At 36.9% G+C, this 14,401-nt stretch overlaps 1 protein-coding gene across 3 annotated transcripts in view; it reads left to right on the plus strand.

Moving 5' to 3' along the window:
• SETD2 (SET domain containing 2, histone lysine methyltransferase) overlaps positions 1-14,401 on the plus strand; it is a 109,488-nt gene that overhangs the window by 71,417 nt on the left and 23,670 nt on the right. For 2 of the 3 annotated variants that reach the window (XR_004352066.1, XM_032647549.1), the window contains 3 exons: positions 2,296-2,344; positions 6,732-6,915; positions 13,424-14,093. Coding sequence is in view for 1 of the 3 variants with exons in the window: in XM_032647549.1 (XP_032503440.1) it covers positions 2,296-2,344; positions 6,732-6,915; positions 13,424-14,093 (903 nt within the window). In the remaining 2 variants the exon portion in view is untranslated. Of the gene's footprint in view, positions 1-2,295; positions 2,345-6,731; positions 6,916-13,423; positions 14,094-14,401 lie in introns of those variants that run through there. The other variant, XR_004352067.1, reaches the window with a different exon arrangement.

A 14,401-nucleotide genomic window follows, 5' to 3' on the forward strand; every position in this document is an offset into this window, starting at 1 on the left:
GGCCCCCTGCATTGGGAGCACAGAGTCTTACCCATTGGACCACCAGGGAAGTCCCTGAATCCTTTTTTTAAAATTGAAGTATGTTTGACATACAATATTAGTTTCATGTGTACAACTCAGTGATCAGAATACATTTTCTAGTTAGCAGTTGCTCTAAACTTTTGAATGGAATTAAGAATGTATCTTTGAGAAGCATTTCCTCGGTATATTAACCGCCACCATAGAATGGGTCCCAAACTTGAGGTCTGTAATAAATTGCTATAAATGTTTGTAATGAATACTTGTAATGCTGAGACCTTCTGCAAAAGAAACTAAATAAGTTAAAATTGTGTAATTCTTAGTTGACTCAGATATCATCCTCGATATATCTATTCTGAGCACCCTTCATGAATGAACTCTTTTGGAGTACCTAGGTTTACAGAGTACCTAATGCAACAGTCATTTTCAAACTTTTAAAATTAGCAGAATACCTGTTTTTCTCTATAATGTGGGTAGGTGCTGATAAGTGGCGTTCTTTTTCCCGAGATTGTTAACCCCTCCAAGAGGTGGATAGAGAAGTCAGAGCTAAAAGTGTTGAGTCCTTCTTCTCTTTATCCCTGATTCATACCCACAGGTAGACATTGAATTAGACAACTCCAGGCATCCCTCAGAGGAATAGATTAGAATGTATCCTCTCTACAGGCAGAAGCAGCCCAAGAGGAGAAAGAGCCCAGATGGCTCTGAGCTGAGGACAGACATACATAGTTCTTTCTCTCAAATTCTCCCTTGTGAGGAAGGAATGAGTGAGGGCTGTTAAGAGAAGCCAGTAATCCAGTGATGTCCGCTTTCTCTGGACATCAGAATCATCTGGGGAACTTCTAAAAAATACAGGTGCCTAGGACCCATTCCCAGAATTTTAGATTCAATTTGTTTTGGATAGTGTATCTATAAAAGTTGCCTGGAGTGGTTTAATTCTGCAGCCAGAATTGAGAATCCCAGCTGTAGTGGAAGTTCTACTTAGAAAAGGCTAGGGGGATGGTGGATGTTACCTACATTTGTGGATAAATCCCCAAAATGGTAGTCCTTCCCAGAATAATGCCACTGTGTCATCTGGTACAGATGATAAAAGGCATCATAACCGTGGGCAGGTTGCTAAACTTTTTAAGTAAGTTTTCCCATTTGTAAAATGGAGATAGCAACCTCACAGTGTTGTTTTGAAATTCAAATAAGATAATGCATTCATACAGATTGCCCTGCGTCTGTAAAGTCCACATTGGCATTTTTACTGGCAGCTGAATATTACATCTTGAACTTCCCTCAGTTGTGACATGTGGGTTATTTCATTTTCCACAAATGCTGCTAGAACCAAAAATCGTGTGGAAAGATTTTTCTTAGAGTACATTTCCTAAAAAATGGGATTACCACGTCATATAGGTGTGGTCAGTATTATGAGATTACTCTGAAGGAAGGGTTTTATATGATGTACCATTGAGAATGTGTGGGTTTGCCATTTTCCCACTTAACAAGGTGACTGGATAAGGAAGTATGTGCCCAAGAGCTACTTGATGGACTTAGAACAGTGAGAGATTGTCAGGGAACAGAATTGTTGCTAGGCTTTAGATTCATACAGCAAGAAAAGGTACCTCAAGGCTTAAAAACATAGTTTATATTTCTCAAGAACAATTTTGATAAAGTATTAGATAGTATTTGAAGAGCAACAATGATCTAAAACTTTCCTTTTTTAAAATAACAGCAGTATAAAAGTAGATTTGGCCATTAGCCAAGTTGATTTTGTATTTATAGAAAAATACGCTGAATAGCAGGAATTGTCTTTGCACATGTAATTTTTCTGAAGTGTGTTTATATAGCTGAGGTATTACTAACCTTTGTCTTCCCTTAAGTAGGGATGGCAAGTGAGATGTTTGACTTGTTCATATGCATACTCTCAGTAAATGAACTATATATGACTTCATTTTATGTGCAGAAGGCATATAGAAATTAAGATTATCAGGAGGTGTATTCCTGCCAGAAATAAAATGTCTTAGTTACTTAGTCTGCTACTTGGCTAATGAGGTCATACAAGCCTGGTAGACGTTTAGAAATAAATATGTATTTGTGCTATATGTTTTTACTTGTTTTTTAAGGGACCAGGATCTATTTTTATTTAAAGCCAAACATAGGTAAAATTTTGGAGAATAATTAAATACCAGATTGTTCCTCCCCATTTCTTTGTTGCCATATGAAATCATTCAGCTTCAAAGCAATCACCACTTCCATTCCACACTGATAACTCTTCTTTTGGTTTATTTTTTGCAGGAGGTATATCGAATTCCAAAGAAAAGTCAAACTGAAAAGGAGAGCACAAGTAGGTATTCAGAGATACTTTGTGCATATGACTTTACGAATATTCTTTTAGAAATATGCAGATGTAACTGATAAGAACTTTATTTTGTTTTTGGAACCAGATAATATGTCATTAGGTAAATGAAATATTTTTGGTATAAGTTTGAAAACATGTGTTTTTAAAACAATTTTCTTGGAGTATAGTTGATTTACAATGTTGTGTTAGTTTCAGGTGTACTGCAAAGTGAATCAGTTATACGTATACATACCTCCACTCTTTTTTAGATTCTTTTCACATATAGGCCATTACAGTGTATTGAGTAGAGTTCCCTGTGCTATACAGTAGGCCCTTATTAGTTATCTGTTTTATGTATAGTAGTGTGTATATGTCAATCCCAATTTCTCAATTTATCCTTCCCTTCCTTCCCCCCTGGTAACCATAAGTTTATTTTCTACATATGTGACTCTCTGTTTTGTATATAAGTTCATTTGTACCATTTTTTAAGATTCCACACGTAAGTGATATCATGTGATATTTGTCTTTCTCTGTCTGACTTCACTCAGTATGACAATCTCTAGGTCTATCATGTTACTGCAAATGGCATTATTTCATTCTTTTTTATGGCTGAGTAATATTCCATTGTATATATGTACCATATCTTCTTTATCCATTCCTCTGTCGATGGACATTTAGGTTGCTTCCCTGTCCTGGCTCTTGTAAATAGTACTGCAGTGAACATTGGGGTGCATGTATCTTATCAAATTACAGTTGTCTCTGGATATATGCCCATGAGTGGGATTGCTGGATCATATGGTAGCTCTATTTTTAGTTTTTTAAGGAACCTCCATAGTACTGTTCTCCATAGGGGCTATACCAGTTTACATTTCCACCAACAGTGTAGCAGGGTTCCCTTTTCTCCACACCCTCTGCAGCATTTATTGTTTGTAGATTTTTTGATGATGGCCATTCTGACCAGTGTAAGGTGATATCTCATTGTAGTTTGATTTGCATTTTTCTCATAATTAGTGATGTTGAGCATCTTTTCATGTGCTTTTTGGCCATCTGTATGTCTTCTTTGGAGAAATGTCTATTTAGATTTTCCACCCATGTTTTGTTTGGGTTGTTTGTTTTTTTGATACTGAGCTGCACAAGCTGTTTGTATATTATGGAGATTAATCCCTTGTCTGTCACTTCGTTTGCAAATATTTTCTCCCATTCTGAGGGTTGTCTTTTTGTCTTCTTTGTAGTTTCCTTTGCTGTGCAAAAGCTTTTAAGTTGATTAGGTCCCATTTGTTAATTTTTATTTTCATTGCTCTAGGAGGTGGATCTGTGCATTTTTATTCTTAGTGATTTTTTTGTCAGAAGAGATGTCCCTTTATACTCCCTGTGTTGTTTCTTTCCTTGAAGTCATGGCCTTCTAGCAGCTTTTCTTCCATTCATTTCTTCCTCTAGAGCAGACATTCTTTTTTTTTTTTTTTTTTTTTTGCGGTACGTGGGCCTCTCACTGTTGTGGCCTCTCCCGTTGCGGAGCACAGGCTCCAGAGGCGCAGGCTCAGCGGCCGTGGCTCACGGGCCTAGCCGCTCCGCAGCATGTGGGATCTTCCCAGACCAGGGCATGAATCCGTGTCCCCTGCATTGGCAGGTGGACTCTTAACCACTGCGCCACCAGGGAAGCCCTAGAGCAGACATTCTTAAACCTATACTCCTTAGGTGTGTGTAAGTTTTTACCTGTAGATGTTTATATGCAAAATCCTTGGTATACGTTCATTTTACTGGGGAAAATTCAAAACTTTCATCAGATTCTCAAGGAATCAGTGACCCCTCACAAGGTTAAGAATCATTATTACAGAACAGATAATAGGGAGACCATTGCAGTATGGTTTCTGGGCTTTACCACTTAGCTGTGTTTCCAGCATACTTTAGAGATTAAAACAATGGTATAAATTATGGTGGCTCTTGTTAGTCTCTTGTGCCCCTCCAGCAGTGACCCAGTATAAATAGAGTAAAGGAGCCAGTGTGATCATGTTTTTGGTCTTTTTCTTTATTTTTGGCATGAAGAACTTTTTGTAATCTTAAATCTTATTGGTTAAATAATCTTATTGGTTAAAGCCCTGTAAAGTATCCTTTACATCACTTTTGTATCTTTTGGATATTTTTAGTTCTACTGGTTTAGTCTCTTCATAGCCAGACATCCTACTTAGGGCTGCAAAGATTTCTTCCCATAAGAAAGAAAGCTGGGTTGAGTAGTACTTGTTGGCAGTATCAGCAGCACCACTATAGAGTTGATCATCAGAGGCTAGCTTCTCTGGGCCCACTGAGTTGAAAACATTAGCAAGACAGGCAAAGTTTCAATACCTTTGAAGGTCCTCCCACCCCACCCTGCCACCATTATTTTGTAAGTATCTAGTCTGGTATGGCCCTCTGAGAGAAGCAGGACATGGTCTGTAGTGGACAATTATAATCTTTTCAGGGAGCAGCCTTTTGTGTGCCAACTTCAGTCTCATCCTCACATGTGGGGAACCCCGCCTCCATCTCAGTATCAGGCTTTTAGCTTAGAGAAATGCTTATAATGCAAACCTGACTTGCTATGTTACTCCTCAGTGCCAAGCGATTAAAAAGCTTAGAACTTTTAAAATTCATAAGGATTGTGAAATACTTTGGGAAATATGCAGTCTAGCTTTATCCTCGTTTTAAAATATGAGAAAATCAGCCTGAATATATAAGATGATTTCTCTGCCTCACATATTCTAAGATGCAGAGTCAGAATATACTGTTGGTATGATTCCTTTTCTTGTTTTACCAGTATATAGTGAAGAAATAGCCACATTTTAAGGAAATTAACACCAGGGTAAGGAACCTGGGTTTGAAGGAGGAAATAGAGAGTCATGGGCAGATCCAGATGAAACTAGATAATAATACTTCACAAAAGGATGTTGTGCTAATACCTTCTGAGCTGAACAGTTGTTTTAATTGTATGGTATTTTCTGCCAGCATGTGGTATTAGATGTTAGTTCTGTTAGCTTCTCACTGACAAATACTCATACATGGCTGTAGATTAGTAACTTTTTTGTAAATAAATGGAGTTTTTGGCCAGCTAAAAGAACTGTGAGAATGGTATATGTAAACCTGATCCTACTGCTGGGGGAAAAAACAACTGATAGCACATTTTTCTGAGATGAGAAAAGAAAAAACAATGTTTATTGAGAATCCGCTTTGCGCTATGAGAGATATTTTATAAGAAATTCTCTCCTTATGAAGAGAGCAATATGATTAGTAGGTAACAGTACTAACATACACAAAGCAACAGCATATAATACTAGTCAGTTTATATTGAAATGTTCATTGGTGGGATCTAGACTACTTAGGAAAATGAAAGACTAGGTGGTGTGATCAGTGAAAAGTAGTACTTAGGGCAGCTTTTGGGAGCAGTGGCAATGGAATTGGGTGAGAGCCATTCTAGGTAAAGAGACTGAGTGAAGAAGGTTAGCTTCCGTCTTTTTTTTTTTTAATTTATTTTATTTTTGGCTGCGTTGGGTCTTTGTAGCTGCGCACGGGCTTTCTCTAGTTGTGGTGAGCAGGGGCTACTCTTCGTTGCGGTGCGCGGACTTCTCACTGTGGTGGCTTCTCTTGTTGCGGAGCACGGGCTCTAGGTACACAGGCTTCAGTAGTTGTGGCTTGCAAGTTCTAGAGCGCAGGCTCAGTAGTTGTGGCGCATGGGCTTAGTTGCTCTGCGGCATGTGGGATCCTCCCAGACCAGGGCTCAAACCCGTGTCCCCTGCATTGGCAGGTGGATTCTTAACCACTGCGCCATCGGGGAAGCCCCCAGCTTCCATCTTTGAATAGGAAGCTGGCGTTCTTTTTTTGAAGATGTAGCTCTCTGGTTTTGATAACTTACTGAGTTACCACCTGTTTCACCTGTGTTTGAAATATTTTTCTTTTGAAATTGTAGTTCATAAAAAGTTGTCTAATTTTTTTTTTAATTAAAGAGATTTTTCTATTGAGGTTTTTATGTTTAGCATGCCAGGCTGTTTTTCTACCAACTGTAAATATGCAGTTATAAGGGCAGGGGAAAGCTTTTACATTTTGAACTGACAGGCAGACTGCCTTACTAAAGGTATCAGGAACATTTTGCATGCATGTGTTCCACAGAACTAGTTAGAAATGATGAAAGCTTGGACTGAGACTTTGGTGGAAAAAGGTAGAAAAGGGCAGTCATGGAAGAGACTTTTAGGAAGTAGAGCATACAAGCATATAAGACCTTATGTCTCGTCGAAATTCGGGACTGGGTATATGAAGGAGGAGTCCATAGATCTGTTTGTTGGATAGAAATTTTATTATACAGTTGGTATACTATCATGATGGAGACAAGTCTACCAAGTAAATTTTTTAAAAAACCCTTTTCCCCTAGTAACCGAACGAGGAAGGGATGCTGTTGGCTTCAGAGATCAAACAGTTGCCCCAAAGACTCCTAACAGGTCAAGAGAGAGAGACCCAGACAAACAAACTCAAAATAAAGAGAAAAGGAAACGAAGGGGCTCCCTCTCACCACCTTCTTCTGCCTATGAGCGGGGAACGAAAAGGCCAGATGACAGGTAAGTGGCCTATGTGAGTTACTCTCTTTTCTGAGCAAGTCAAAAAGTACCCAAGTGATACACTTCTGATTTGGGGCAACAAGTGCTTTTGTAATAAATGTATTCTCTTGTGAGTGAGTATAAAAGGAAACTCTCCTCATAACTATTGAGAGTCTCTTTTGACAGTTAGTAATAGCTGTGAAGACTAATAGATTTTTGGTACCCGAATGGCTTCTACTTCATAACGTTTAAATGCTATTTGAGGAGCCAGAGATTTGTTCTTTAAAGGGGAATGGGGGTTGATGGGAGATAACCCTATGTTTTCTAGTGAATCTTACACCATACCAGTTCAAAATGTTGTTTGATCCCTGTGTCAGAGGCTGTCTTGTGATGCTGGTAGAAAAACAGGCCACATAATCACCTGCTGGGCACTAGAAAACATTTGTTCCCGAGAAGTTCTTTTTAAATTAAATATACTTAAAAAAAAAATTGAGATATAGCAGTCATGTAATGCAGTTGTCAGAATTTTTAATTTTGGGTTCTCTGGGTATGTAATAGTAATTCATCATGATTTTAATTTACATTTCTCTAATTACTAAATAGATTGAACATTTTGCCATATGTTTATTGACCATTCCTGTTTACTCTTCTGTGAAGTGTCTTTTTATATGTGGTGTTCATTTATTAAATTTTGTCTTTTTAAGCTCTAGGTGTTCTTTTTTTATATTCTAAATATAATTCTGCAAGTATTTTTTCCCAGTTTATGATTTGTATTTTGACTCTTTCTGTATCTTTCAATACACAGAATTTATTAATTATGGTGTAATTGAATATATCATATATATTGTATGTTTCCTTTATGGTTAGTGTTTACAGTGTTTTAAGAAATTCTTCCCAACTCTTGAGATGACTTTGTGTGTGTGTGTGTGTGTGTGTATATACATTTTTTTTTAGCAAGATTTAAGTCCTTAATCCATTGGGAATTAATTTTTGTATATATTTTAAGGTAGGAATCTGGTTTCATTTCTTTCTAGGTGAACACCCAGTTGTCCCAGCATCATTTACTACTTGAAAGCTCCTCCTTTCCCCACTGATCTGCAGTGCTGCCTCTTTCCAACAGGTTTTCACATATGGGAGGATCTGTTTCTGGGCTCCTATGACTATCTTATATTTAAGTCTTGATAGCAAGTAGGGCAAATCCCTACTTGATCTTCTGGGATGCCCTGTCTTTTCTCAGATTTATTCTTCCTTAGAATCTGCTTTGAGTATTTGAATATTCTCTATCTAGTTAGGTCTTCTTTAATATTTTTAATGAAGATAAAGTTTTTCATTAATGTCTTTGTTAATAGTTTTCTCCAGAAAAACTTATCTTTTGGTGTATTTATTTCTGAGAACCCTAACTTCTGTTACATATTCAGTTTGGTTTTGGTGTTTTGATATGCAATTCACCTTTGTATATTGATCCTATTTTTGTTAACCATTACAAAACTTGTATTAATTTCAAGAGTATAGGATTTTTTTTTGCCCCACTGTCTACTTTTTTTGTCATTGTCAACAGTCCATATCATATGAATTTGTTTTGGTTTTCCTTTCTAATTCTTATGCCTTGTTCATGTTACTTTGCTAGCAATACCTCCAATGCAAATCACAGAATGATTCCATTTTTTGTCTTGGTAATTGATTTCTACTCATATTTTGTTTCCTTCCACTTTTTTAGGCTTGTTATATTGTTTTTTTAATTTCTTAACTGGAACAATTGGGATTCTTAGCTCATTAATTTTTCTCTTCTGATAGAAGTGTTTAAGAACTGTAAGACTGCTTGAACTACTCTTGTTAATGCAGCTTCATAATCTAGTTCTAAATACTATTAGGATATACAATGTGTTTAAATTTCTTTTTGTTAAATTTTCAATTTGTCATTAATTGATCTGTATGATAACAGTTCTTAGAATTTTATTGAAGCTTGCTTTATAGTCTCTTTTGTTTGATATTCCTAGAAATATGCTTATCTTCCTTTTAGTAGGATTTAACTGGCATATCTTTCTTCCTTTTATTTTATTTTATTTTTTATTTTTTAGAGCAGGGAAAGGTTTATCACAGGGCCATGCAAGAAGATGGGTGGCTCATGCTCTTAAAAAAAAAAACCCCAAGCTCCCTGAAGGGTTTCCGCAGAGCATTTTTAAAAGCCAGGTGAGGGTAAGGTAACAGGGGTTAATATTATCAGTCCTTAGGCTTAAGGAGGCCTGGGGCTATGTGCTCCTGGTCTTTAAGTAGTTAACATCTTCCATTTGGTGGGGGTTTTCACATCTGTAAAACAACTCAGGAGATGTGCATCAAATACTGTTGTCTAGGTACTTCAGAGAGGAGCTAAAGCAGAGGATAGGGGGCAAGTCCTGTCCCAGGAAGGCTCTTCCTTCCTTTTACTTTTAACTTTTCTGTGTCTAATAAGTAGCTTATAGCTGATTGGGTGATTTTGTTTTTGTTAATCTTTTATGGCAACTCTTTAATTCTTTAACTGGTTGTTTCAATTTAATAAAATTTGAAGCTAATCAATATCCTGAACAACATAAGTACTTACTGGGACCATTCAGCCTTCCCAATTTACATGGTATTATTGTCCAGTATTATAATTCCTTCTCTCTTCTCCCATCAGTTATTGTTAATTTTTTTATGTAGACCAACTGATGTTTTTAGTTTGTTTACATTTACTAGTTTCTCTTCTTTCTTATCTCAGACCCCTTTAAATGGTTTCTTTTTTTAATTATTGTTTATTTATTTTTGGCTGCGTTGGGTCTTCGTTGCTGCGTGCAGGCTTTCTCTAGTTGCGGCAAGAGGGGGCTACTCTTCCTTGCAGTGCGTGGGCTTCTCATTGAGGTGGCTTCTCTTGTTGCGGAGCACCAGCTCTAGGTGCGTGGGCTTCAGTAGTTGTGGCTCGCAGGCTCTAGAGCTCAGGCTCAGTAGTTGTGGTGCTTGGGCTTAGTTGCTCCCTGGCATGTGGGATCTTCCCAGACCAGGGATTGAACCCATGTCCCCTGCATTGGCAGGCAGATTCTTAACCACTGCACCACCAGGGAAGTCCCTAAATGGTTTCTTTTAGTGAGTTTCTCTTCATGATATCTCAGTTTGTGTCTAAAAAGTGTTTTTCATGTTTTGTTTGCATTGCTCACCCTCAGTTTTAAAAATCAGCTTTATCTAACCAGCAAGTATAAATTGCTTACAGTAAAATTCATGATTTTAAGTGTAGTGTTCATTGAGTTTTGTCAGGTGCATACAGTTATGTAACTACAACCACAGAGGTTATATATTGGGTTGGCCAAAAAGTTCATTCGGGTTTGTCCATAACATCTTACGGAAAAATCCAAACGAACTTTTGGGCCAACCCAATAGAACATTTCATCACCTCATAAAATTATCTCTTACCCCTTTGTAGTGCGTCCCCTTCTTCTACTCCTAGTCCTGGCCACCACTGATCTCCTTTCTGACTTGGTTTTGTCTTTTCCACAATGTCATATATATGGTATCATATACTATAAAATATATTCTGTCTTCTTTCACTTAGCATATTATATTTGAGATATTCATCCATGTTATTATGCATCTCAGTTCTTTTTTAGTGCTTAGTAGTAGTCCATTGTATAGATAGTTTGTTTATAAATTCAGTAGTTGATAGGCGTTTGGATTGTTTCCAGATGACTATTGTGAATATTACTGGCTATGAACAAGTCTTTATGTGAACATTTATTCTCAGTTTTGAAAGGAAGTTCTTTTGGGTTGACAGTTTTTCTGAATACTTTGAAGCTGTTCTTCATTCTTCTGACTTTCCTTATTGATTTTACAAAACTTGTTGGTTGCTATTCTTTGTTAAGTAACCTGGCTTTTCTCTTGGCCTGCTTTTAAGAAGTTCTCTTTATTTGGTGTTCCGCATTATCGTTTCCCTGTGTTTATATGAGGATTTCTTTTTTTTTCAACCTGGTTGAAATTCATTGAACTTTTTAAATTTGAAGATCATCTTCCAAGTTACTAATTCTCTTCAGATCTAATCTCTTGCTTAACCATACCATGGCTCTTATGGGCACTGAATTGAATTGAATATTAGGTTATTTCTTGGTTCATGACACTTATTTCTATCCATGGACCTTTTCTCCATACATTTACTATAATGTAATGAGCCCTGGAGGTCCCAGCACAAAAGTCAGGATCTTAACAATTATATAAATCTTGCTGTGTCACTTATTTCTGCACCGTCCCCTGTCTTTACTACTTGTGATAGCAAGTAGTATCTGTTGGATTCTGTGTTCATTGTACCCTGGCCTGCCTTTTTTTAAATATAGTTTTATGTCATCTAATGTATATTTCTTAAAAATATGTTAGTTTTAACTGTATGAAAAGGCTATTTTGCATTTAATTTGACAGTACTTTGTTTTGACTTGATATTTATTTACTAAGATTTATAATAGTATCAGTTTATTTTTATTACTGTATAATGTTTTGTTATAAAGCTTTTTCTATTATGTATAGTGCTGTTATCTTATTTTGGTGTACATGTGCAAAAGTTTCTCTTGGATATTTAAGTAGAATTTTGCCACGTATGTGCAATTTCAATTTTATATGATAATTGAGTTTTAATTTTCATTCTTTTTCCTTTCTAGATGTTTCATGGGGTTCTTATTCAAATCTGCCTGATAGTATTTTATGGTCCTGTTCCTTAGGCATATTTTTAATAGCCTCTTTTATCTTATTAAACATATTAAACATCTCTAATATTTTGTGTGTGATAATTCCAGCATCAGCAGTCTTTATATGTCTCTTCCTCTCACTTGTGTGTGTGTGTGTGTGTATTTTATAATTTTATAATTATATACCTTTTTTTTTTGCTTTCAGTGAGATATAATTGACATACAGCACAGTATAAGTTTAAGATGTTAAGCATATGATTTGACTTACATACATCATGAAATGATCATCACAATAAGTTTAGTGAACATCCATCATCTCATGTAGATACAAAACTATAGAAATAGGGGAAAATACCTTTCCTTGTGATGAGAACTCTTAGGATTTACTCTCTTAACTTTCATATAGAACATACAGCAGTGTTCATTATATATGTATCATGTGGTACAGTATATTCCTAGTACATGTTTATCTTTTATGAGTTTGTTTCTGTGAGTTTTTTTGAAGTATAATCGACCTACAGCACTGTTAGTTCCTGTTACACAGCATAGTAATTTGATATTTCTATACCAAAATGATCACCACAATAAGTCTAATTACGGTATGTCACCTTACAAAGATATTACATAGTTTTTTACTATATTCCCCACACTGTACATTTCATACCGTGTGATTCATTTATTTTGCAACTGAATTTTTGTACCTCTTAATCTCCCTTACCTGTTTCTTTCTTCCCCTCTCCCCTCTGGCAACCAGCTGTTTGTTCTCTGTATCTGTAACTCTGTTTGTTCATTTGTTTTGTTTTTTAGATTCCACATACAAGTGAAATCATACAGTATTTATCTTTCTTTGTCTTACTTATTTTTCTCAGCATAATACCCTCTAGGTCCATCCATGTTGTTACAAATGGCAAGATTAATTTTATTTTCTAATGAACTCCTGTTCCTTAGAACTTAATCTGTAGGAATTCATTGAGGCCTGGATTTAAGGTGCTCTCTTCTATAGACTGTTTGCATTTGTTTCTGCCAGGCAGCTAAGGGTACTACCACACCACTAACACTTTAAAGGAAGTTTTCAACTACGAGGTTTTTAGACCATATATTTTTTGTTGTTTGGATAAATGCTGTATCCTTATCCATGAATCTATTATTAGATGTTTCTTTGCAATGAAACGTCTTGAAATTAGTTGTCATTTTTCATTTTTGCCAAGAGCCTTTCTCAAAAGTTTGATTCAGTCCATAGAACTTCACAAAAGAATCTTTTAAGTCCTCAGTTCTCCTGTGAATGTTAGAGCTAATGGTTTCTTGGGGGCTTACTGGGGATACTTGTCAAAACTATCACAGGGTATTAGGTTTAGCAATATGATATTATACGTGGTACTGCACAAAGAGTATGTGAATATAACCCCCCATACTTTTATGTGTACATGCTTGTCTTTCACTTAACTAACCTGTGTTGATATTAATGCGTGTGGTCAGACATACATCAAATTCTGTAGCTTTTATTAGTGTATTTCGGTTTTTGTTTTAATTTCAGAATTTGTAGTTACAGAACTACAGAACTTAACTATAAAGAAGAATCTATTTAGGGTACTACATGTATCTTTAGTTTGAAGTTCTAGAAGCTGAGGATAAGGATAAAGTTATTATTTTCATCTAAGTGTCTATTTCCTTGAGGTTCTCTCCTATCTGCAAAACTCCTTAAGTAATTTTGAGTATGATTTTCAGCCAGTGCCAAATTGGAGTTGGTGTGGTTAATGGTTTAGTATCGAGTGGCATAACATTTATTAGTGCTTTGGTTATGTCTCTGATTTAGGGAAAAACTTTTTGTGGTGCTCTTATTGTTTTCTTTCTAGATATGATACACCAACTTCTAAAAAGAAAGTACGAATTAAAGATCGCAATAAACTTTCTACAGAGGAGCGTCGAAAGTTGTTTGAGCAGGAGGTAGCTCAGCGGGAGGCTCAAAAACAACAGCAGCAGATGCAGAACCTGGGAATGACATCTCCACTGCCCTATGACTCTCTTGGCTACAGTGCCCCTCATCACCCCTTTGCTGGCTACCCACCAGGTTACCCCATGCAGGCCTATGTGGATCCCAGCAATCCTAATGCTGGAAAGGTGCTCCTCCCCACACCCAGCATGGATCCTGTGTGTTCTCCTGCTCCTTATGATCATTCTCAGCCCTTGGTGGGACATTCTACAGAACCCCTTGCTGCCCCTCCACCTGTGCCAGTGGTGCCACATGTGGCAGCCCCTGTGGAAGTTTCCAGTTCACAGTATGTGGCCCAAAGTGATGGTGTGGTACACCAAGATTCTAGTGTCACCGTCTTGCCAGTGCCAGCCCCAGGCCCAGTCCAGGGACAGAATTACGGTGTTTGGGATTCAAACCAACAGTCCGTGAGTGTTCAGCAGCAGTACTCTCCTGCACAGTCTCAAGCAACCATATATTATCAAGGACAGGCTTGTCCAACTGTCTATGGTGTGACATCACCCTACTCACAGACAACTCCACCAATTGTACAGGTAACTAATTTTGGAAATACTCTTGTCTGTTTTACTGTCTGTTTATGGGATGTTAAATCTGATGTGAGGGGGAAGTCCTGCCATTGATCACTTTTACATATTGGCTAATTTTATATATACTAGTTATCTGTTGTGTCACAAATTACTTAGCAGTTTAAAACAGTAAGTGATTATTATCTCATAGTTTCTGTGGGTCAGGAATTCAGAAGCAATTTGGCTGGATGGTTCTGGCTCAGAGTCATGAAATTACAGTCAAGCTATTAAGCAGGGTTTTAGTCATCTGAAGACGAGACAGGGGATGGAAGGTT

This window comes from Phocoena sinus, chromosome 11, assembly GCF_008692025.1.
Source record: "Phocoena sinus isolate mPhoSin1 chromosome 11, mPhoSin1.pri, whole genome shotgun sequence".
Taxonomy (NCBI): domain Eukaryota; kingdom Metazoa; phylum Chordata; class Mammalia; order Artiodactyla; family Phocoenidae; genus Phocoena; species Phocoena sinus.